Raw genomic sequence first — 15651 nt, forward strand, 5'->3', positions numbered from 1 at the left:
CACACAAGTCACATAATATGGAAATGTTGAGTAGCATCTCTGTATTTCTTACACCTTCTAAACACCTTTTTGAAACTACTGTGTCACATGTGATATTAAAGTTTGCTCAAGCCATGCATTGTGTTACCTTTAGTGTCCTTGGTACTGTTAGCTTATCATGCAACTTGTCATTATTGCCAGTACACAGCACACAAGCTTAGTTTGTTCACTATGATCTCTATCAGCTTAGACCAGATAATACCTCATAACCTGCAAAGGAAGCAGCTGTCATAGATATCTCATTAACAAGTTCGGCTTGCATGTAGTTTTTCTCATCCCTAGAGATTATAGGCCAGATAATTCTGGCAAGGGAAACATGAAATATTCACAAAATTGATTTTTTTTTTGTCTCGCCCTTATTATCTGAATGCATGGTCTCAAGGTGTGATACAATTCTTTGAACAGGTTTTGAACAGGGAGCTTCAAACTGAATAGCTGTTGCCCTTCTTCCCCTCCCCCCCCCCCCCAAAAAAAAAAAATTGTTCTGAAATAGGGCACTTCTTCAGTTTATTTATTTGTTCTCTTACCAGTTCACCTCTTAGCAGGTTCTCTCCTTTTCTGAAGGAGTCCACCAAGAAGACTCATTCCAAGGGAACACTGATGCACCTGTACACAAATTTGTATAACCTGTATGACTGTTCATGTACATATAAATACACAGGGCCTATCGGGGCTGACATTAACAGCTGTAACACATAAGACATGTTACAGTAGAGTATGCTTGGTGGGCCCTTGGTGGCATGTTATGGGTGAACTTGCCTGTTGTGGATGCCGACAATTCACCCACAAAGTAATAGGTTTGTTATGGATGTGAAGATCAAGATGACAGGTGACTAATGACAGCCCTGCATGACTAATCACATTGGGCCTGGAATCCAATTTACCTGTCTTTTAACCAGACAAGAATCTCCAATGGTTCAATGCTGGTTAAATCACTTATATATTCTATCTACAGTATACAAGCCGTTACCAGTTATATCACCAGGCAGGCAGGTTTTATTCACCAAATCAGCAAATCAGAAGTTACATTTAAATTAAATACAGAGCTTGAAACAGTTTCTTTTCATTTTACTAGCACTGTTTTGTACCCATGAAAAAAGCCTTCATCAAATGACCTTGATTTAGAGCCAAATCACAACTTTGACCAGCTTTTGAGGAGCCTTATAAAATTCATGCACAGGTGGACTTGGGAAAAATGCAGTTTTTGTCCTCAAGGATTCCCTCAAAAAAATAATTTAGTGAAATTGTTTACCGATCAGATGGTGAAACATCAATCTCCAAATTTGCAAAACGTTCCACAGTCAAGGCAACCTGGCAGCAAGCACATATCAATGTACCCTTTAAAACAGATGACATTATTATTCAACTTGGTAGTGGTTAAATTTTGTGGCAAAGTCCCTATTAGTTCTTGTAAGCAGCTCTCTGGTCTCTTGAAGCCGTTTGTGCACATTCACCACAGCATTTTTGGTTGAAGAGTTAGCAAATACTCTTGAAAGCTTTGAAACTGAAGGAAATGGGCTTATGACAATACTTGCATCTTGTTCACTTGATGAGGCACTTTTACTTTTTCTTGTGCCGTCACTATCATCATCATCACCATCAGACTTTTCTGAATAAGGAGGTGAGACATGACATGATGAAATATCTTTAACTGCCTTATCACTGCCAAGAGAGGTTGCTGTCTTTGTGAACAGTTTTCTACTGATTGAATTGTTCTTTAGCACAGATTTAGGACCCTTAGCATAATCATTGCCAGTCTCTTCATTAATTTTAGTTGATATGCATTTCAGACTATTTTCAAAAGATTCCTTGCCTGGATTTTTTTCACTCTGTACATTAAAACCAGACACAACTATTTTGTCAGGTTGTGATTCATTCTTTTTGTCCACTCTGGGCAAAGGACTTCCACAATTACAACAAGATTTATTCCCAGATGCTTCTTCCACCAACTTCATTTTGCTCTCCAGAAGCACAACCCTGGCTGACAGTTCATTGTTTAACAACACCATGCTGTCAAACTTCTCCTGTAACTCTTGAACCTGCTGTTTTAGAACATAAACCTGAGCCTCTGCACTTGAGCTTGAATCAGTCACGAGGACATCTGATGGTTCAATCAGACTTGAATGTCTAACAACTCTTGTACATGGAAATTTACCATCTGAAAATGAAGTGTCTTGCAAATCATTCTCGTTGTGAGAGATGGAAAGTGGAATGGCTTGAGGATGAGTATTCTTGGCAGTAGGTGTAAGCATCAGATCGGCACTTGGCAAAGGAACTGCTGTCATGGAAACTGGGGAAGGAATAGCATACGGTATCACTCCTGCACTGGACATGCTTTCTGATTGTAGGGGAAAATATGCTGGTGATGTCTTTGCGAAAGGAATTGAGTGAACTGTTGCTGGTACTGAGATGGGGTTCATTGCTCCATTGTATAGTGGATGAGCAACAGAACCTTTTTCACCCTGTTCAGATAGTATGACCTGGGGTTCACTTAATTGATCTTCCCAGGTGACTGTTTTGACATGACACTGTCTAGACAAATTTGACCGAATTTCTGAGTTCTGAGAAACTGGGAATTTTATACCTAAGAGCTTCTGGTCACCACTGCTTTTAATGACTAAATTTGATGGAACCAAATCGTTCACAGAACTGCCAGCTTTCCCTGATGGACCACTGTTTGAGGGCATTACATGACTACCGGTGCATATGCTGGGTTCACCATCAAGAAACATACGAGTTATAAGAGGCTCCTTTAATCCCAAGCCAGCTTTCATTGCTTCCTCATTACTGCGGAAACTCTTCATGTCAATGTCCTTTGGAAGGGGTCCGGGGAAACGATCAGAGTGTGTTGACATTACTTTGTCCGAGCATTCTTTAGTAGTGCCATTATCATCACCCCGCAGCTGTGAACTTGGCCAAGTCTGCTTTGCTTTCTTCTTTTCCGACTTGCCACCTTTAGATGTAAGCTCATCGTGTTTCTCTCTCAGAAGTTTCACCATTTCACAAAGGACAATAATCTTTCTTTCTGCGAATCCAATTGTTAGGAACTGTTCCCTGGTTAGCTGAGGCTTGTAACCAAACTCGTCGCGAAGGACTTTGTACACAGCTTCCATGAATCTTAAATCTGTTTTCCCATACAACTCGTATTCTTTAGACGCAAAGTGCTGAGCCAGTGAGATGGAATAGTCAAGGAAAACATGATGAACGATGGGGAGAAACGCCTTAGGAATCCCTTGAGCTACTCCTTTGATATCGAGCTCACTTTGAGGATAGTGAATTTGTTTTAATTCGGAAACTAGCTTTCTAAGGTTGTTTTTCAGGTCCCCTGTAGTCATGACGAAAGAAACTGTACTGCTGTAGTAATCTGGGCTTTTTCTTGTATGAAGATATTTGTTTTTCCCCACAATTTTCTGTACACAAGTCAATCCGTTGTACTGAGCGCCATTTTGAATTCTACCGCGCGCAAATTTTGTGAGCACACAATCATGCAGCGGTTGTAAACAATAATCAAGATGGCGGACGTAACTCGCATACCGCGTCGAAAGAAAGGGGCAAAATTCCACCCCAAGGAAGCTCCATTTCCGATTCCTATTCAAAGTATTACAGGAAAGCAATCATGCAAAGACAGGTGGTACTACTACACTGGTTATTTCAGAGACAACTGCGTAGTGGTAGAAGATTTAGGCGACCTTACTTTTCTGTACAAGATGGTGAGCTGCAGTCTAAAAAAATTCATTTTGTAAAGCAGTTTAACGTAGCTACAAAACATGGCAAAATTTCGGTTCTGTCCTCGTGTACTGGTACACAAGAACCGATACGAAAGACCCAACTTATACAACAGCTAGACAAAGACTCGTAAAGAAAGGCAGTACAACCGTTATTCCCTCAGTGTAACTTTAACTCGTACTGGTACACCAGGACAGAATCAAGATTTCCGTATAACTCATGCATTTATGCATGCAGTTCTTTGTTTAACTAAACAATAGTGAAAATAGCATCTCTTTGGTAGAAAGCTTGTTAAAGTTTGATTATGACTATTCATAACCATGTACTCAACGTTTTTGTATAAAACGTGTTGAAATTGATTCGAACATTGTCAAAAGTAATACACTCCTGTCTCCAAAACGACAAAGACAAACTCGCAAAGACAATGTTTGCAGAGAAAACTCGGTGAGAGAGGGCTCATCTCTTCAAACAAAAATATGATTCGTTCTGATTATGAGAATGTCAATAACTTATGTTTGATAAGTTTCTGTTAAACCTTCGAGGCCCTTCTGTCTTAACCAATGACCCACAACATACCCACTTCTCACCTTGAGTTTCTCACACTTGGAAGACCAACATGCATGAACGCATGAATTTTTGGGGGTGGTGGTGGGACATGAGCTAGTTTTCAATGGGTTACAATAAATCTCCAAAAAATAACTTACATCCTAGTCATTCTTTACGTAGTGTTAATCCTTGTGATGTTTAGCAAAGCAGGGTTTTGTTTTATAAAAAGTACTGATTTATAGCTCTTTGTATTTGACTAAATTGTCAAATGCAGTATCCCCAGGTAGCCCTTTGCAAGCAAATGTCCCATGGCAGGGATCTACAACCTGTTAAATGCCTTCCAAATTTCCAGCGGGGGGGGGAGGTGTTGGGGGATGAAAAGGGGTTGGGGATCTCAGTTTCAGCCAAACATTCTAAAGGAGAGTTTGTCAATGTTAAACTGGAAATTCCAGAGCAGTGGGGTATTCATATCAGAAAACCTTGAGTGGAAATGATATGGCTATTTTCTGGGACACCGCCAGCAAGCAATCCAAGAGGACCTATCTAAGATGGCAGCAGTTTGAATATCATGTTGATGAATGATGTAATTGTCATGTGATATGACATCATCTTATGTTGCTTACCTCAAAGGACACATTTGTTGCAGGGTTTCTTTGGGAAAGGAACTCTCTCAAGAAGTAAACCTGAATATGAGTTAATTTCAAACATCTCCCAAAAGGCCTTTTCAAAGTCTGAAAAACTCCGAAGATGTAAGTACAGTCTGTTGTTCATTTGAACTCGTAGACTGATCAATACTAAAGGATCTTATTTAGCAAAATAAAATATAAATCATCCTGCTGGAAAAATAGTAATTCATCTAACCATGATACAACTATGATGCATGACCTCTTTTCTGATAGGAGTCTGATGGAAGCAAATAACTTTTGTTATATATGCTGAGTGTGTAGTTTTGGATGGTTCTTCACATCCTCTCTTAAATTGTAGGGTTCAAGAGATCATGGCAGGTCTATTATTTCAATCTACCAACAGTCATTTTCCAGTTGTGCATTATATGACTCATATATGTTACTGATACAAGACATATAATTTACTGATTTGAGACTCGTTAATTAATTTTAATTGGTGACTTTGTATTTTTGTCTTGGGAAGTACCACCTAGAGAGAGAGAAATCAGACAATCAAAGTTTCGAGTTATAAGAAAGGAACGGTAAGAATTAGTTGTTAGCTTACAATATACACTGCACAACAAGTCAATGCCATTAAATGATCATGTTGCTGTTGTTGTTGTAGTTGTTGTAAAAATTAATGTTTTTATAAAATTAACTGAGCATGAGGCCATCGCCAGAGTCCTGCAGTTCAGACGTCACTGTGTTATTTTAATTTTAATCGTTGTAGATTTATTATTTTTTTAGTTTTAAAAATCATCAACAATGGTGGCAACAAGCCAGAGAAAGCAGAGCTGAGAATGAAAAGGACAATGTTGTAGAAAGTGAAAAATGCAATGAACAGATCAGTGGAAAATCCGTTGAAGATCCCGTTGTCGACGAAGAAAGACATACATCTCACTCTGCTAAAAGAAGAAAAGTAAGTCTTTAAGGTATCTGGAACTTTTTCCCGTCTCATTAATACTAAATAATTAAAAAGGTTTTTTTTGTCACTTAGTGTAGTGGCTTTGAGATGATGCAAAGACTAACATTGTGCAGTTCATAAGTCACAAATTGCTTAATTTTCAATTAACTACATCATGATGAGACATTTTTATTATTGTTGTATCCTACTGTACCATGATTACCAATTATATGTATACAGGAAGTGTTTTCATGACAAACAAGAACTTTTGCCATAACTTGCACTCATGAGCAGGGGCTCTTCTTAGTCAGTGCTTCTACCACCAGCACCTTCCAGGAATGACATCTAGAGTGTTCAGTAAAATTATTGTGCAGTTGTTGATCCCAAAGAAGTTACTGTAGACCTGACCTGACCTGACCTGACCTGACCTGACCTGAACTGAACTGAACTGAACTGAACTGAACTGAGCTGAGCTGAGCTGAGCTGAGCTGAGCTGAGCTGAGCTGAGCTGAGCTGAGCTGAGCTGAGCTGAGCTGAGCTGAGCTGAGCTGAGCTGAGCTGAGCTGAGCTGAGCTGAGCTGAGCTGAGCTGAGCTGAGCTGAGCTGAGCTGAGCTGAGCTGAGCTGAGCTGAGCTGAGCTGAGCTGAGCTGAGCTGAACTGAACTGAACTGAACTACCATGTAGAACATTTGTAACAGCTATTATATGAATGAGTACTACGTGTAGTATTAATAGTTAATCTCAGCTAGATTGAATGCATCATCCAGAAAATCAAGATTTGATATCAATGGATTTAAACTTTTATGTGATTGGGAACTTCAAGGATTTCAACTCAGGTTTTTAGTTTTTGATGCATGGAATTCAACTTTTAATTGAAAGGAGGGTTTCAGGGTTCTGCGCATATCTGTATTATTTATTTGCCTGTGCACGTTTTTTGGCACAGGCCCAGTTTTTCATTGTTTATGAACCAATCATAAGTAAGTTACCTAATTTCGCATGCACAAGATCCTGGACCGTAGAACAAACCATACGGATCAATGTTAAATTCAATGATCGACAGCATCAATAAAATCTACTGAAATCTTCTAAACAATTTTGACTAACTGTAGTACAATGTATGTGATTACTGAACTACATGTGAGTGCAGTTTTTAAAGCCATAACACTGATAAGAAGTGAACAAATTAAAAATTTAATTCAGAGATCTGCACTGAACTGTGAAACCCTCCCTTTAACTAAAAAGCAAGAGAAGAATTACTCCAGTAATCAACAACTGCATTTCAGTTATTGTTTGTTATTTGTTTGGTTGTTTTTGACAGAAGGACATTGCTGGCAATGATGGAGATCAATATGTGAATCAGTCAGAATTAAATAATGACAATAAATGTGCCAAAGAGATTAGGACACCTTCTAGTGACGAGGAGGAAATAAAGAATGCAAGCAATTCAGAAGATGATACTGAGGCAGGCATTACCAATAGAGAGGTTGAAGAAGTGATGCAAGAGGTTGCAAGAAAAAACTGCGGATCCTCTAACACATGCTGGTAAGACTTTGGTAAGATACTGATGGTGGAAACAAATTTCATACTTGTGCCAGTACTTGTAATGTATTTCGAAAATGCCTTTGCAATATTGTATATGACATTTTGTAAGTTGATGGCACATTTATTTAGTTACTTAATATTAAAATTTAGTGTTATCAGGTGTTCTTTTTATGTATTTTCCACAACACAGAGATTTTGACTCAAAAAGTAAAACTGCTCTTGAGTCTGAGACTTCAGCTTTCCTTTTGCTTAGACGGGTAAGGGTTAATTAAAAATAAATTTGAACACTAAATAGATCCTGCATTTAAGAATTAAACTGTATATATATATAGAGAGGATTTAATCAGATTTTTTGTTCATAATTACTGTATCTTGACAGCGAGCAAGATGATTCTGATGTGGGAAACATGGAAAGTAAGCAAACAAAACAAAAAGCAAGGTTTGCAAAGCAAGATGATCCTTATAAGGTGTATGAGCAGTTACATATGAGTCTTGAAGAGGTCTGTACAATATATAAGACAGTTTAGTTTCAGATTTTTTCAAATTATGGTTACTGTAGTATCAATTGAAGAGTATCAAACCAACAATAATCCCCAAAAAGAAAAATAATCATTGTGTTGTCATTTCTAAGTGAGAGTAAATTATCAGCCATGATTAGTTAGTTTGAAATTCCAGTTGGTGAGTCCAATTCAAATTTGCTATTCTTAATCATGAGCTCATAGAACTTTATTGGTAATAAACAACAGATGACCGACAAACAGCCAGCAGTCAGTGGTCAGATAGCTTAAAGGTTTTTTTGGGAGCTGTCCTTTGCAGTTAACTAATTTGGAGTTCTCACTCTGGCAAAAATAGATTGAATCATTTATGTTGCTCATCATATGTACATGTATGTCTGTCCAAATGTAGATAAGAACTGGACCTACATGTACTTAAATTTCTTTCAGGCTTTTTTTCTGTCTTATGGACTTGGATGTCTTTCTGTGATAAGTGACTGTCAGGTACGGTGTTTGGATACTGTTCTTGATATTCCAATCATCACTTCTGCCAGGTTTTCTGTTTGAATTTCTCCCTAATGTTCAGTGTGTTGCATTAGAGCTACCTGGTAATTTTATTAGATCAAGGAGTTGAAGAATATCAAATACAGCAGGACACATGCAAATTTACATATAAATAACATTTCTGAAAATGTTTTTATGGCGATGACATAATACATTTAATTGCCATGAGACAAAGTTAAGAGTCATGTACATATGTGTATATGACGATAAAAAGTTAGTTTAGTGCACATTTTATAAAAAGTAAAACATCATATTCTTTACATGTAAACTATTGGCAGAAGGGATTTGACCTAAATAAAGATCTGTCGGTATTCATTGATGTATCATACACAGTCACAAGTCTTTTATATTTCTCTCCATTTAGAAACCCATGTCTTTGAGTGAAATGTGGTGCACATTTTGTGAAGCTAAACAAGATTTCATCCCAAATTACATAGCATATCATTACTTCAGATCTAAAGGCTGGGTCCCCAGACTGGGAATTAAATATGGAACAGACCTGGGTAAGTTGCTAGATCTTGTTGTGGGTCTTTCCCGTAGTAACAAAATAAAACCCTTGACTGTATTACATCTCAGCAATGTCTAATTTTCTTTTGCTAGCAAGTCAATATGAACCCTGGATACATTCTCATTAATTGTAATTTAAATTTTTGAAACCAGACTTTGATTTTATATTTTCCTTATGTCACTCACTTCTGTTCAAAATGTTCAAACCAGAACATGCCTGCTTAGGAAGGACCATTAAAAGCTAGCAAAATGTAATGTAACGTTTTCTTACTTTGTAATTAGTTCTTTACAAGGAGGGTATGCCTTTTTATCACTCAAGGTAAGAACTACATGTAACAGTTACACCTAATAGACCTAATATCTTGTATGTCTTTCTAATTTTGATAGTTAGTTTTAGTTACTTCAAATAAAAAATGACAATAGATCTCCTTTTACTTATTATTATATGGAGAAGAGTGTTTTACTGCGAACTAAACCACTCGTAGATTCCATACGCCACTTCATCCGGGACCCGAGTGGCGTATTTTCCGTATGTCACCTTTGTGAGTGTCGTATCGTTCAATGACGTCACGATTCCCGCCTTTTGCTTTTGTTGAATTAGTTTCAATATTTAGTCTCCATATAATAAAAAGAACATTACACGTTGGCTCGAAGATATGAATTTTATGTTCTCGTGGCAAGAACAATATCTCACGAGTGAGCGAAGCTCACTCGTGAGATATTGTTCTTGCCACGAGAACATAAAATTCATATCCTCGAGCCACCGTGTAATATCCTCTATTTATGAAATACCCATTTCCTTATGAACAAACTGGTATTGGAAATAATATTGGACCAATATAAAAACATTGTAATGATTATTCAACTTCCTGGTTCCATATTATCAGCATTTGTATGACTATACACTTTTTTTGAAGTGATTCACATGTATGATTTATCACATTTACTACATGTCACTTGCTAAATAATGAATGAATAAAAAATTACATCATTGACTTCATACAAATGGATATCTGCATTTCACATAATTATGACGTTTTCTAAAAGTAGTGTTACCAGTGTCTATGAGAGACTGTGTTTTGTGCAAAGTAACAGGAGTTGTCTGTTAGCGGAGGTTTGAAAGTATAATGCAGCAGAACTGATCTGAACTGTTATTGGTGACAAAAAGGTGATATAAGTTCATTTTGTGGTCATTGTGTATTTCAGTTATTCAGTAATTGTTCAATTGGTTGAATGTCAACATCTGGAAACAGAGAAACAAGACAACACCACGCCATGTCGACAGCTTAGCTGGTCTCAGCTGTGTGGAGTTAGTCGTGTTAATGAACACGCAGCTAAGGTATTCATTTGGTCTTTATGTCTTTTAAAATTTGATTATACTAAGTCTGCCTCTGAAGGAAAGGAAATATAGATTTAAATCTTGAAATGGAATTAAATAGTTAAGGAGACTGTTCAGGAGTAATCTTAAATTAAATTTACAACCGTTTCTTTTCGAATGAAAATGGACGAGTAACAGAATTAAATACAATAGTGCACAGAGACAGCAGTGTACAACGGCCTTTGACAAATGATAAAGAATGGCACAAATGCATGAATATATAATAAGAGAAATGGAGTGAAAATGAGTTTTAGCCGGAGAACGCGTTCAATTTAGTTTTACAGTTCATTTCTATTCTTGTAACTATGTTCCCCATTTGTGTTTTGTTACTCTGATGAAAGTAAAAGAGCATCATTGAAGACAACAACTTTGTAAAAGGCTAATATAAAAACCACGTATGTTCTATTTCAGGAAGTGATGATATGTTACGTCATTAAGCCGCTAGGTAATAACGTTCTTATTGTGTGGTTCGATAAAATATCCATACCCCTCCCCACTCCCAGTGAAATTTGGTTCTTACCCCTCCCACCCCTCCCTGGATTCCAGTTTAGCGTCATTCTTTCCTTTGAACACTTTGACCGTGGAAACCTTCCTAGGACTGGCCATGGGTAACGGTTTTTCATGGAATTCCTTATTACTGATTTTTGTTTCTCTCTTTGTTTGTTCACTTCTTCCTCTTCTATATTTTTGCAATTCATATTTTAATTTTTACAATAGCTGTCTAATTTCTCGCGCGCTGATTGGCTCATTTTTATCATCAATAAGAGTAGAGACGGAAAAAATTTTAATTTATGCAATCTTTCAAGTTCAACTTTCAGCTGTCAAACGGTCAACTTTTTAACCAATGAGATTATGTGCACTTTTTTAAGTAGCCAATCAAAAAGCGAGAAAAGCTATCGACAATGTTCGCGTCATTTTGAATAAAATTCACTTATCTTTGTTTATGGCAAGTTTACGGCGTCTTTTCCCGCCATTCATTCCCGGCATTTGACCATTTTGGGGTCATGTTATTGTAAAAAACAAATTGACGTCAGTTTTTGATGCGTCTGTCCACTTATTGATGATAAATTGCGTCATAACATTGTCAAAGTTTATGGCGGAACCGCTCGCCTGCGGCTCGTGGTTCCACAGTCACGTTGACAATGTTATGACGCAATTTATCATCAATAAAAGGACAGACGCATAAAAAACTGACGTCAATTTGTTAAGTAGAACTAGAAAGTTATTCATGTGATTTCTGATGCTTTTTTCTTTATTACAGATATGACAAAAGAAGAAATGTCCTCCCCAAAATGTATTTCAAGATTTAAATTACAGGCAAGCTTTGCTATTCATACATAGCTATCAATGATTAATGATGTCTGTAATGCTTACACGTTTTCACTTAGGTCCGACTGAGAGGCTGTTTTAAAACGTTTAAACTTTTGATTATTTCAAGCGGTTTAATTAGATGAGTGTCGAAAACAATTCGCATTTGCTGTGGTTTTGCATTGCTCTTCTTCACATAGCCCGTGGTTTCACGAGAGATGTTTACCTTGGTTTTGTTTTAACTTCACTGAGGTGAAATTTTTAATCGTGTAAACACAGTAACATACCTCAGTAAATGGTGGCAAAATCAAAAGTAAGCCAACCTAGGTTTGTCGACAGTTGAACGCCTTATAGCTCACTCAGTAACCGACGTTAACCGAGGAAAAGCAGACGTTGTCGCGACATCTTGGCGGCAAGTGCTCACGCGTTCAGCGCGTAAAGAAGAGAGAAAGGGACAAAGATTCCTCCTAATATAAGTAGGTTTCAAGTCAACGGGCAAAAAAGCTAAATTAATTCATGTTTAGGCAAAGAAATCTCGGACTGCTGTTTCACTTTCATCGTCAAGTGCCGTAAGCGTTACCTTTCTGTTAGAAGCTCAGTAGCTTAGTAGCAGTGTACAGGCAGGCGCAACTAGAAGGAGACCTACCACAAAGAGAGAGGAAAAAAAATCATATTTTAGGTCTATGGAGAAGAAAAGCAAATGTTAGAATTTAAAGCAGCCCCGAATAAGAAGAAGTACAGGTAAACATTTACGTCAGATGCCGTTCCAGGTTTCCAAGAGGCTCACGGAGATATAAAAATTTTCTTTCCACTATTCATCTACAAAGCTTTACAGTTAAGGAGAGTTTGGCTCGACATCACCGCCTACAAATTGACAACGACCTGCGTTCGGCATTGGAGTAAAGTCAGAAGTGTTGTAATTTTCCAATAGTTTCTGTGCAACATTGCAGCACTTGCTTTCCGAGAAAACCTAAAGCCGTCCGTTGTATGCGGCATACTTTAGTGAAGTAGTTCGTGTAGACAGCTTCTCTAATAACTGCAGTTTAGTTACGAAACCTCGGTAAGCAGTGACCGTGCAAAATGAACCAAATCCTGCGCTGTGATTGGCTAACCGAGCGGGCAAGAAGGCGCGCGCTATCTTGCCCGCTCAGGACTACCCGCTGTGTCCCACCCGAAAAATTTCTTCGAAAACCTTATATCAAATCGTTTAATGGCCAAGTTTGTTCGGTCAAGGTGGCCGGATATTGGCCTGGACTTGGCCAGTATCCAGCCATCTTTACCTCACGCTTGGTCAATAACCTATACATATTTGTTCGGTTTGGGTTTACGTCGGGTTTTGGTAACCTAATCTAAAGAGTTAAGGTTACCGTATACCTTCAGGGGTGTCTCGCGTCCAAGCGATGTGGCGCGTCCGGTTTAAGCTGTAGATACCTAAGCCCCTATATCAAATTAAAGCTTATAGAACTGGCTATCAAACCATACTAAAAATTTTGAAATAAAATGAATTGCCAATTTTTTCACGGCCACTAAACGCAAGCGTCCTACTCACCTTTTGGAAGCTACAAGTCAAAGCGAATTTTGTTTTTCGCCAATTTATATTTTTCCTCGGTTTCAGGACAAAAAGCGCTAAAAAAGCGTGTCTGCGTTTTTCCATATTCAATTGTAGTAAAAAGTTACAGAACATTTTCGAAATAGGATTTAAAAAATGTGAAGAGATCGTACAAAAATCGCTCTCGGAGAAAAAATATTTCGAAATAAACAATTCGCAGACACGTTTTTGTTTTTTTATATGTTAATCTAGCTACTGTCCAAATTTGAGGGCAAACAAACAGATTCCGTTTGAGTTGTAACTCTTTAAAGTGTCTGCTTCAAGCGAAAAAATTTATCCGAGAAAACAGCGCTAAGAAAAATATCTTGCTTCGCAAACAAACTCCGCCCACAAACGCCTTCAACTGGGTTCTCAGATCACTGAGCCAATCAGCGCTTGGAAAATTTACTACCATTAACTCGCGGTGAAATTTACGCGTGAATCTGCAAAAAAAACCTTGCGTTTCGCAATGCGTTCAAGGCGGACAGATAATTTTTCTGCAGCTGGGTTTTTCTTGAAGCTGGTTTGGCAAAATGGGGGGAAAAGGATACGAACGCTAGAGTAGCTGGGCGACGAGAACAAACAAAAGAAAGCGCGGCAGAGCAAATGTGCATGGATAATATTCCAATGGATCTCAATGAGTTGGACGATTCATCGGTATCGAACTCAACAAAAGAGTCACTGTAAACATCGCTGTTATCGCTGTCGAGTTCCCAAATTTTACACAACCTTTCTCTTCTCTTGACTCGATCTTTTTGCCCGTTTGATACGTCCGTAGCTTCATCCGCGAGGCCAACTTTCGCTTCTTCACTCATTGATGTATTTTCATTCATTCTTCACTTTTTCGAACTGGTAAACGGAGTTTTCCGTGGTCCATGTTTACTTATAACTTAACAGAATTACATCTAGTACGAAAAATGCTTGGATTAACAATGCTGATTAACTGAGTAGCCAGCCAATTCGTGGTATCCATATCGGTAATACTCCCGCGAAAGTAGTCTCGGTTGATTGCATACACCTCATAGGGCTGTCAATCAAGAGGGAACTTTTACTTCCGGCCATAACGTAAAACATCCATTTCTCCGCCAATATTAGGTTTTTTCCAATTTTGTTTTCAGAGATTAGAGATTACTCTTCGACCATTAGTTTGAACCAAAAATCCAAATTTGAAGAAAATTGCCGATCTGAAGGTATACTGTAACCTTAAATCATTTGGCTGATTACTCATTTCTTTGTATTGTTACTCACAGGAAGTTGTGCTAAGGAGATGGATTCCTGAGAGAGCAAGAGAACCAGACGAGGAAAAAACGTAGAAAATAAACTGGATCAATGAAGACATTGTCTCTTTGTTCTTTGTGGTTGTCTACTCCAATAGTTACTCGCATGTCAAATTTCTTGCGAAATATTCAGCTGTATTCCAGTAGAAACATGCATACCAAGTGCGTAATACGAAAACTGAGAAAACGGACGGTTTTCTTTTACTGGCAAGATATTCACCACTGTGCTAATAATGAGACGGTTTCTCTTGTGCAGTCAAAATTAAACATTTCCCCTTTGCTTTGGATTAATTAACAGTAGAACAAATGAAGTAGTTACAGTGCAATCATCACAAGGTCCTCGAGTATATTACTCAGAAAGATGAATATCTATTTTTGGCCAAAGAAAGAAAAATCACAAAATTCTCTATAATTTTTGGCACGATTCGTTCCTTTGCGGAGAACCTTAAAAATGTTTGTTCCTACGAAGTTAAAATATCCGTCGTTAGTGAAAAAATTCGTAACAAATAAGCAGTATTTACTTTCTTTATTAGCTCTAAGTCGAAATTGTACAGCATGTTAGCTTATTAGGAGTTAACTTCCTCTTTATTGGATTATTTATCAACTGAAAGTTGACACTCCGCAGCGAATTTGTGAAGCTGACGAATCGAACGTCAGTCCTTCGTAAAAGCAAAGGAACGCGCGAAACGTCTGCTTTAAAAACACGTGACAGCGGTTAACTTCAGGTTAATGAATAAAGTGACACAGCTACATCAAAAGCGTTTAGTCCTTGTCCACACTACGCCAGAGAAATCTGAAAACGCAGCTTTATTTCTGCGGTTAGTATAGGTAATCATACGGTTTCGAGTTCAATCTGGAATTAATTTGCACGAGTGAGTTTTTCAAAAAGCTGAAACTGCACGAGCCGCTTCGGCGAGTGCAATTTTTAGCTTTTTGAAAAGCTCACAAGTGCAAATGAATTCCAAATTGAACAAAAAAAACCGTATGATTACTTATTAATAATATAAACATGAAAAAGTTTGCGTGGAGGAACTGCCGGAAGACCTTTCTTGAAGCCATTTTTTCTCATTCGAGAAAACTTTTTTCAAAGTTCCGCGCAAAATTTTCCTCATC

The 15651-nt window shown here is 37.9% G+C and overlaps 2 protein-coding genes across 4 annotated transcripts; one reads left to right on the forward strand and one right to left on the reverse strand.

Moving 5' to 3' along the window:
- Window positions 1-189: 189 nt before the first annotated feature.
- On the reverse strand, window positions 190-3397 carry LOC145494728 (uncharacterized). 3 transcript variants are annotated; one of them, XM_081474299.1, is made up of 3 exons: window positions 1292-3397; window positions 567-645; window positions 190-249 (listed from the first exon to the last, which is right to left on the reverse strand). In XM_081474299.1, the coding sequence occupies exon 1, from the start codon at window positions 3372-3374 to the stop codon at window positions 1398-1400; it is 1977 nt and encodes a 658-aa protein (XP_081330425.1). In that variant the 5' UTR covers window positions 3375-3397; the 3' UTR covers window positions 190-249; window positions 567-645; window positions 1292-1397. The 3 variants fall into 3 exon arrangements, with proteins under 3 accessions (XP_081330425.1, XP_081330424.1, XP_081330423.1); XM_081474298.1 differs by having other exon boundaries at window positions 1155-3397; XM_081474297.1 differs by having other exon boundaries at window positions 567-3397.
- Window positions 3398-3476: 79 nt separating this feature from the next.
- Window positions 3477-15333, forward strand: LOC145494757 (tRNA-splicing endonuclease subunit Sen2-like). The gene is made up of 13 exons (XM_081474328.1): window positions 3477-3749; window positions 4958-5060; window positions 5461-5518; window positions 5724-5895; window positions 7199-7422; window positions 7802-7922; window positions 8367-8420; window positions 8845-8983; window positions 9270-9306; window positions 10194-10326; window positions 10777-10810; window positions 11627-11682; window positions 14512-15333. Exons 1-13 carry the CDS (start codon window positions 3552-3554, stop codon window positions 14572-14574), a joined length of 1392 nt encoding a protein of 463 aa, XP_081330454.1. The 5' UTR covers window positions 3477-3551; the 3' UTR covers window positions 14575-15333.
- Window positions 15334-15651: the final 318 nt, after the last annotated feature.

This window comes from Orbicella franksi, chromosome 8, assembly GCF_964199315.1.
Source record: "Orbicella franksi chromosome 8, jaOrbFran1.1, whole genome shotgun sequence".
NCBI lineage: Eukaryota > Metazoa > Cnidaria > Anthozoa > Scleractinia > Merulinidae > Orbicella > Orbicella franksi.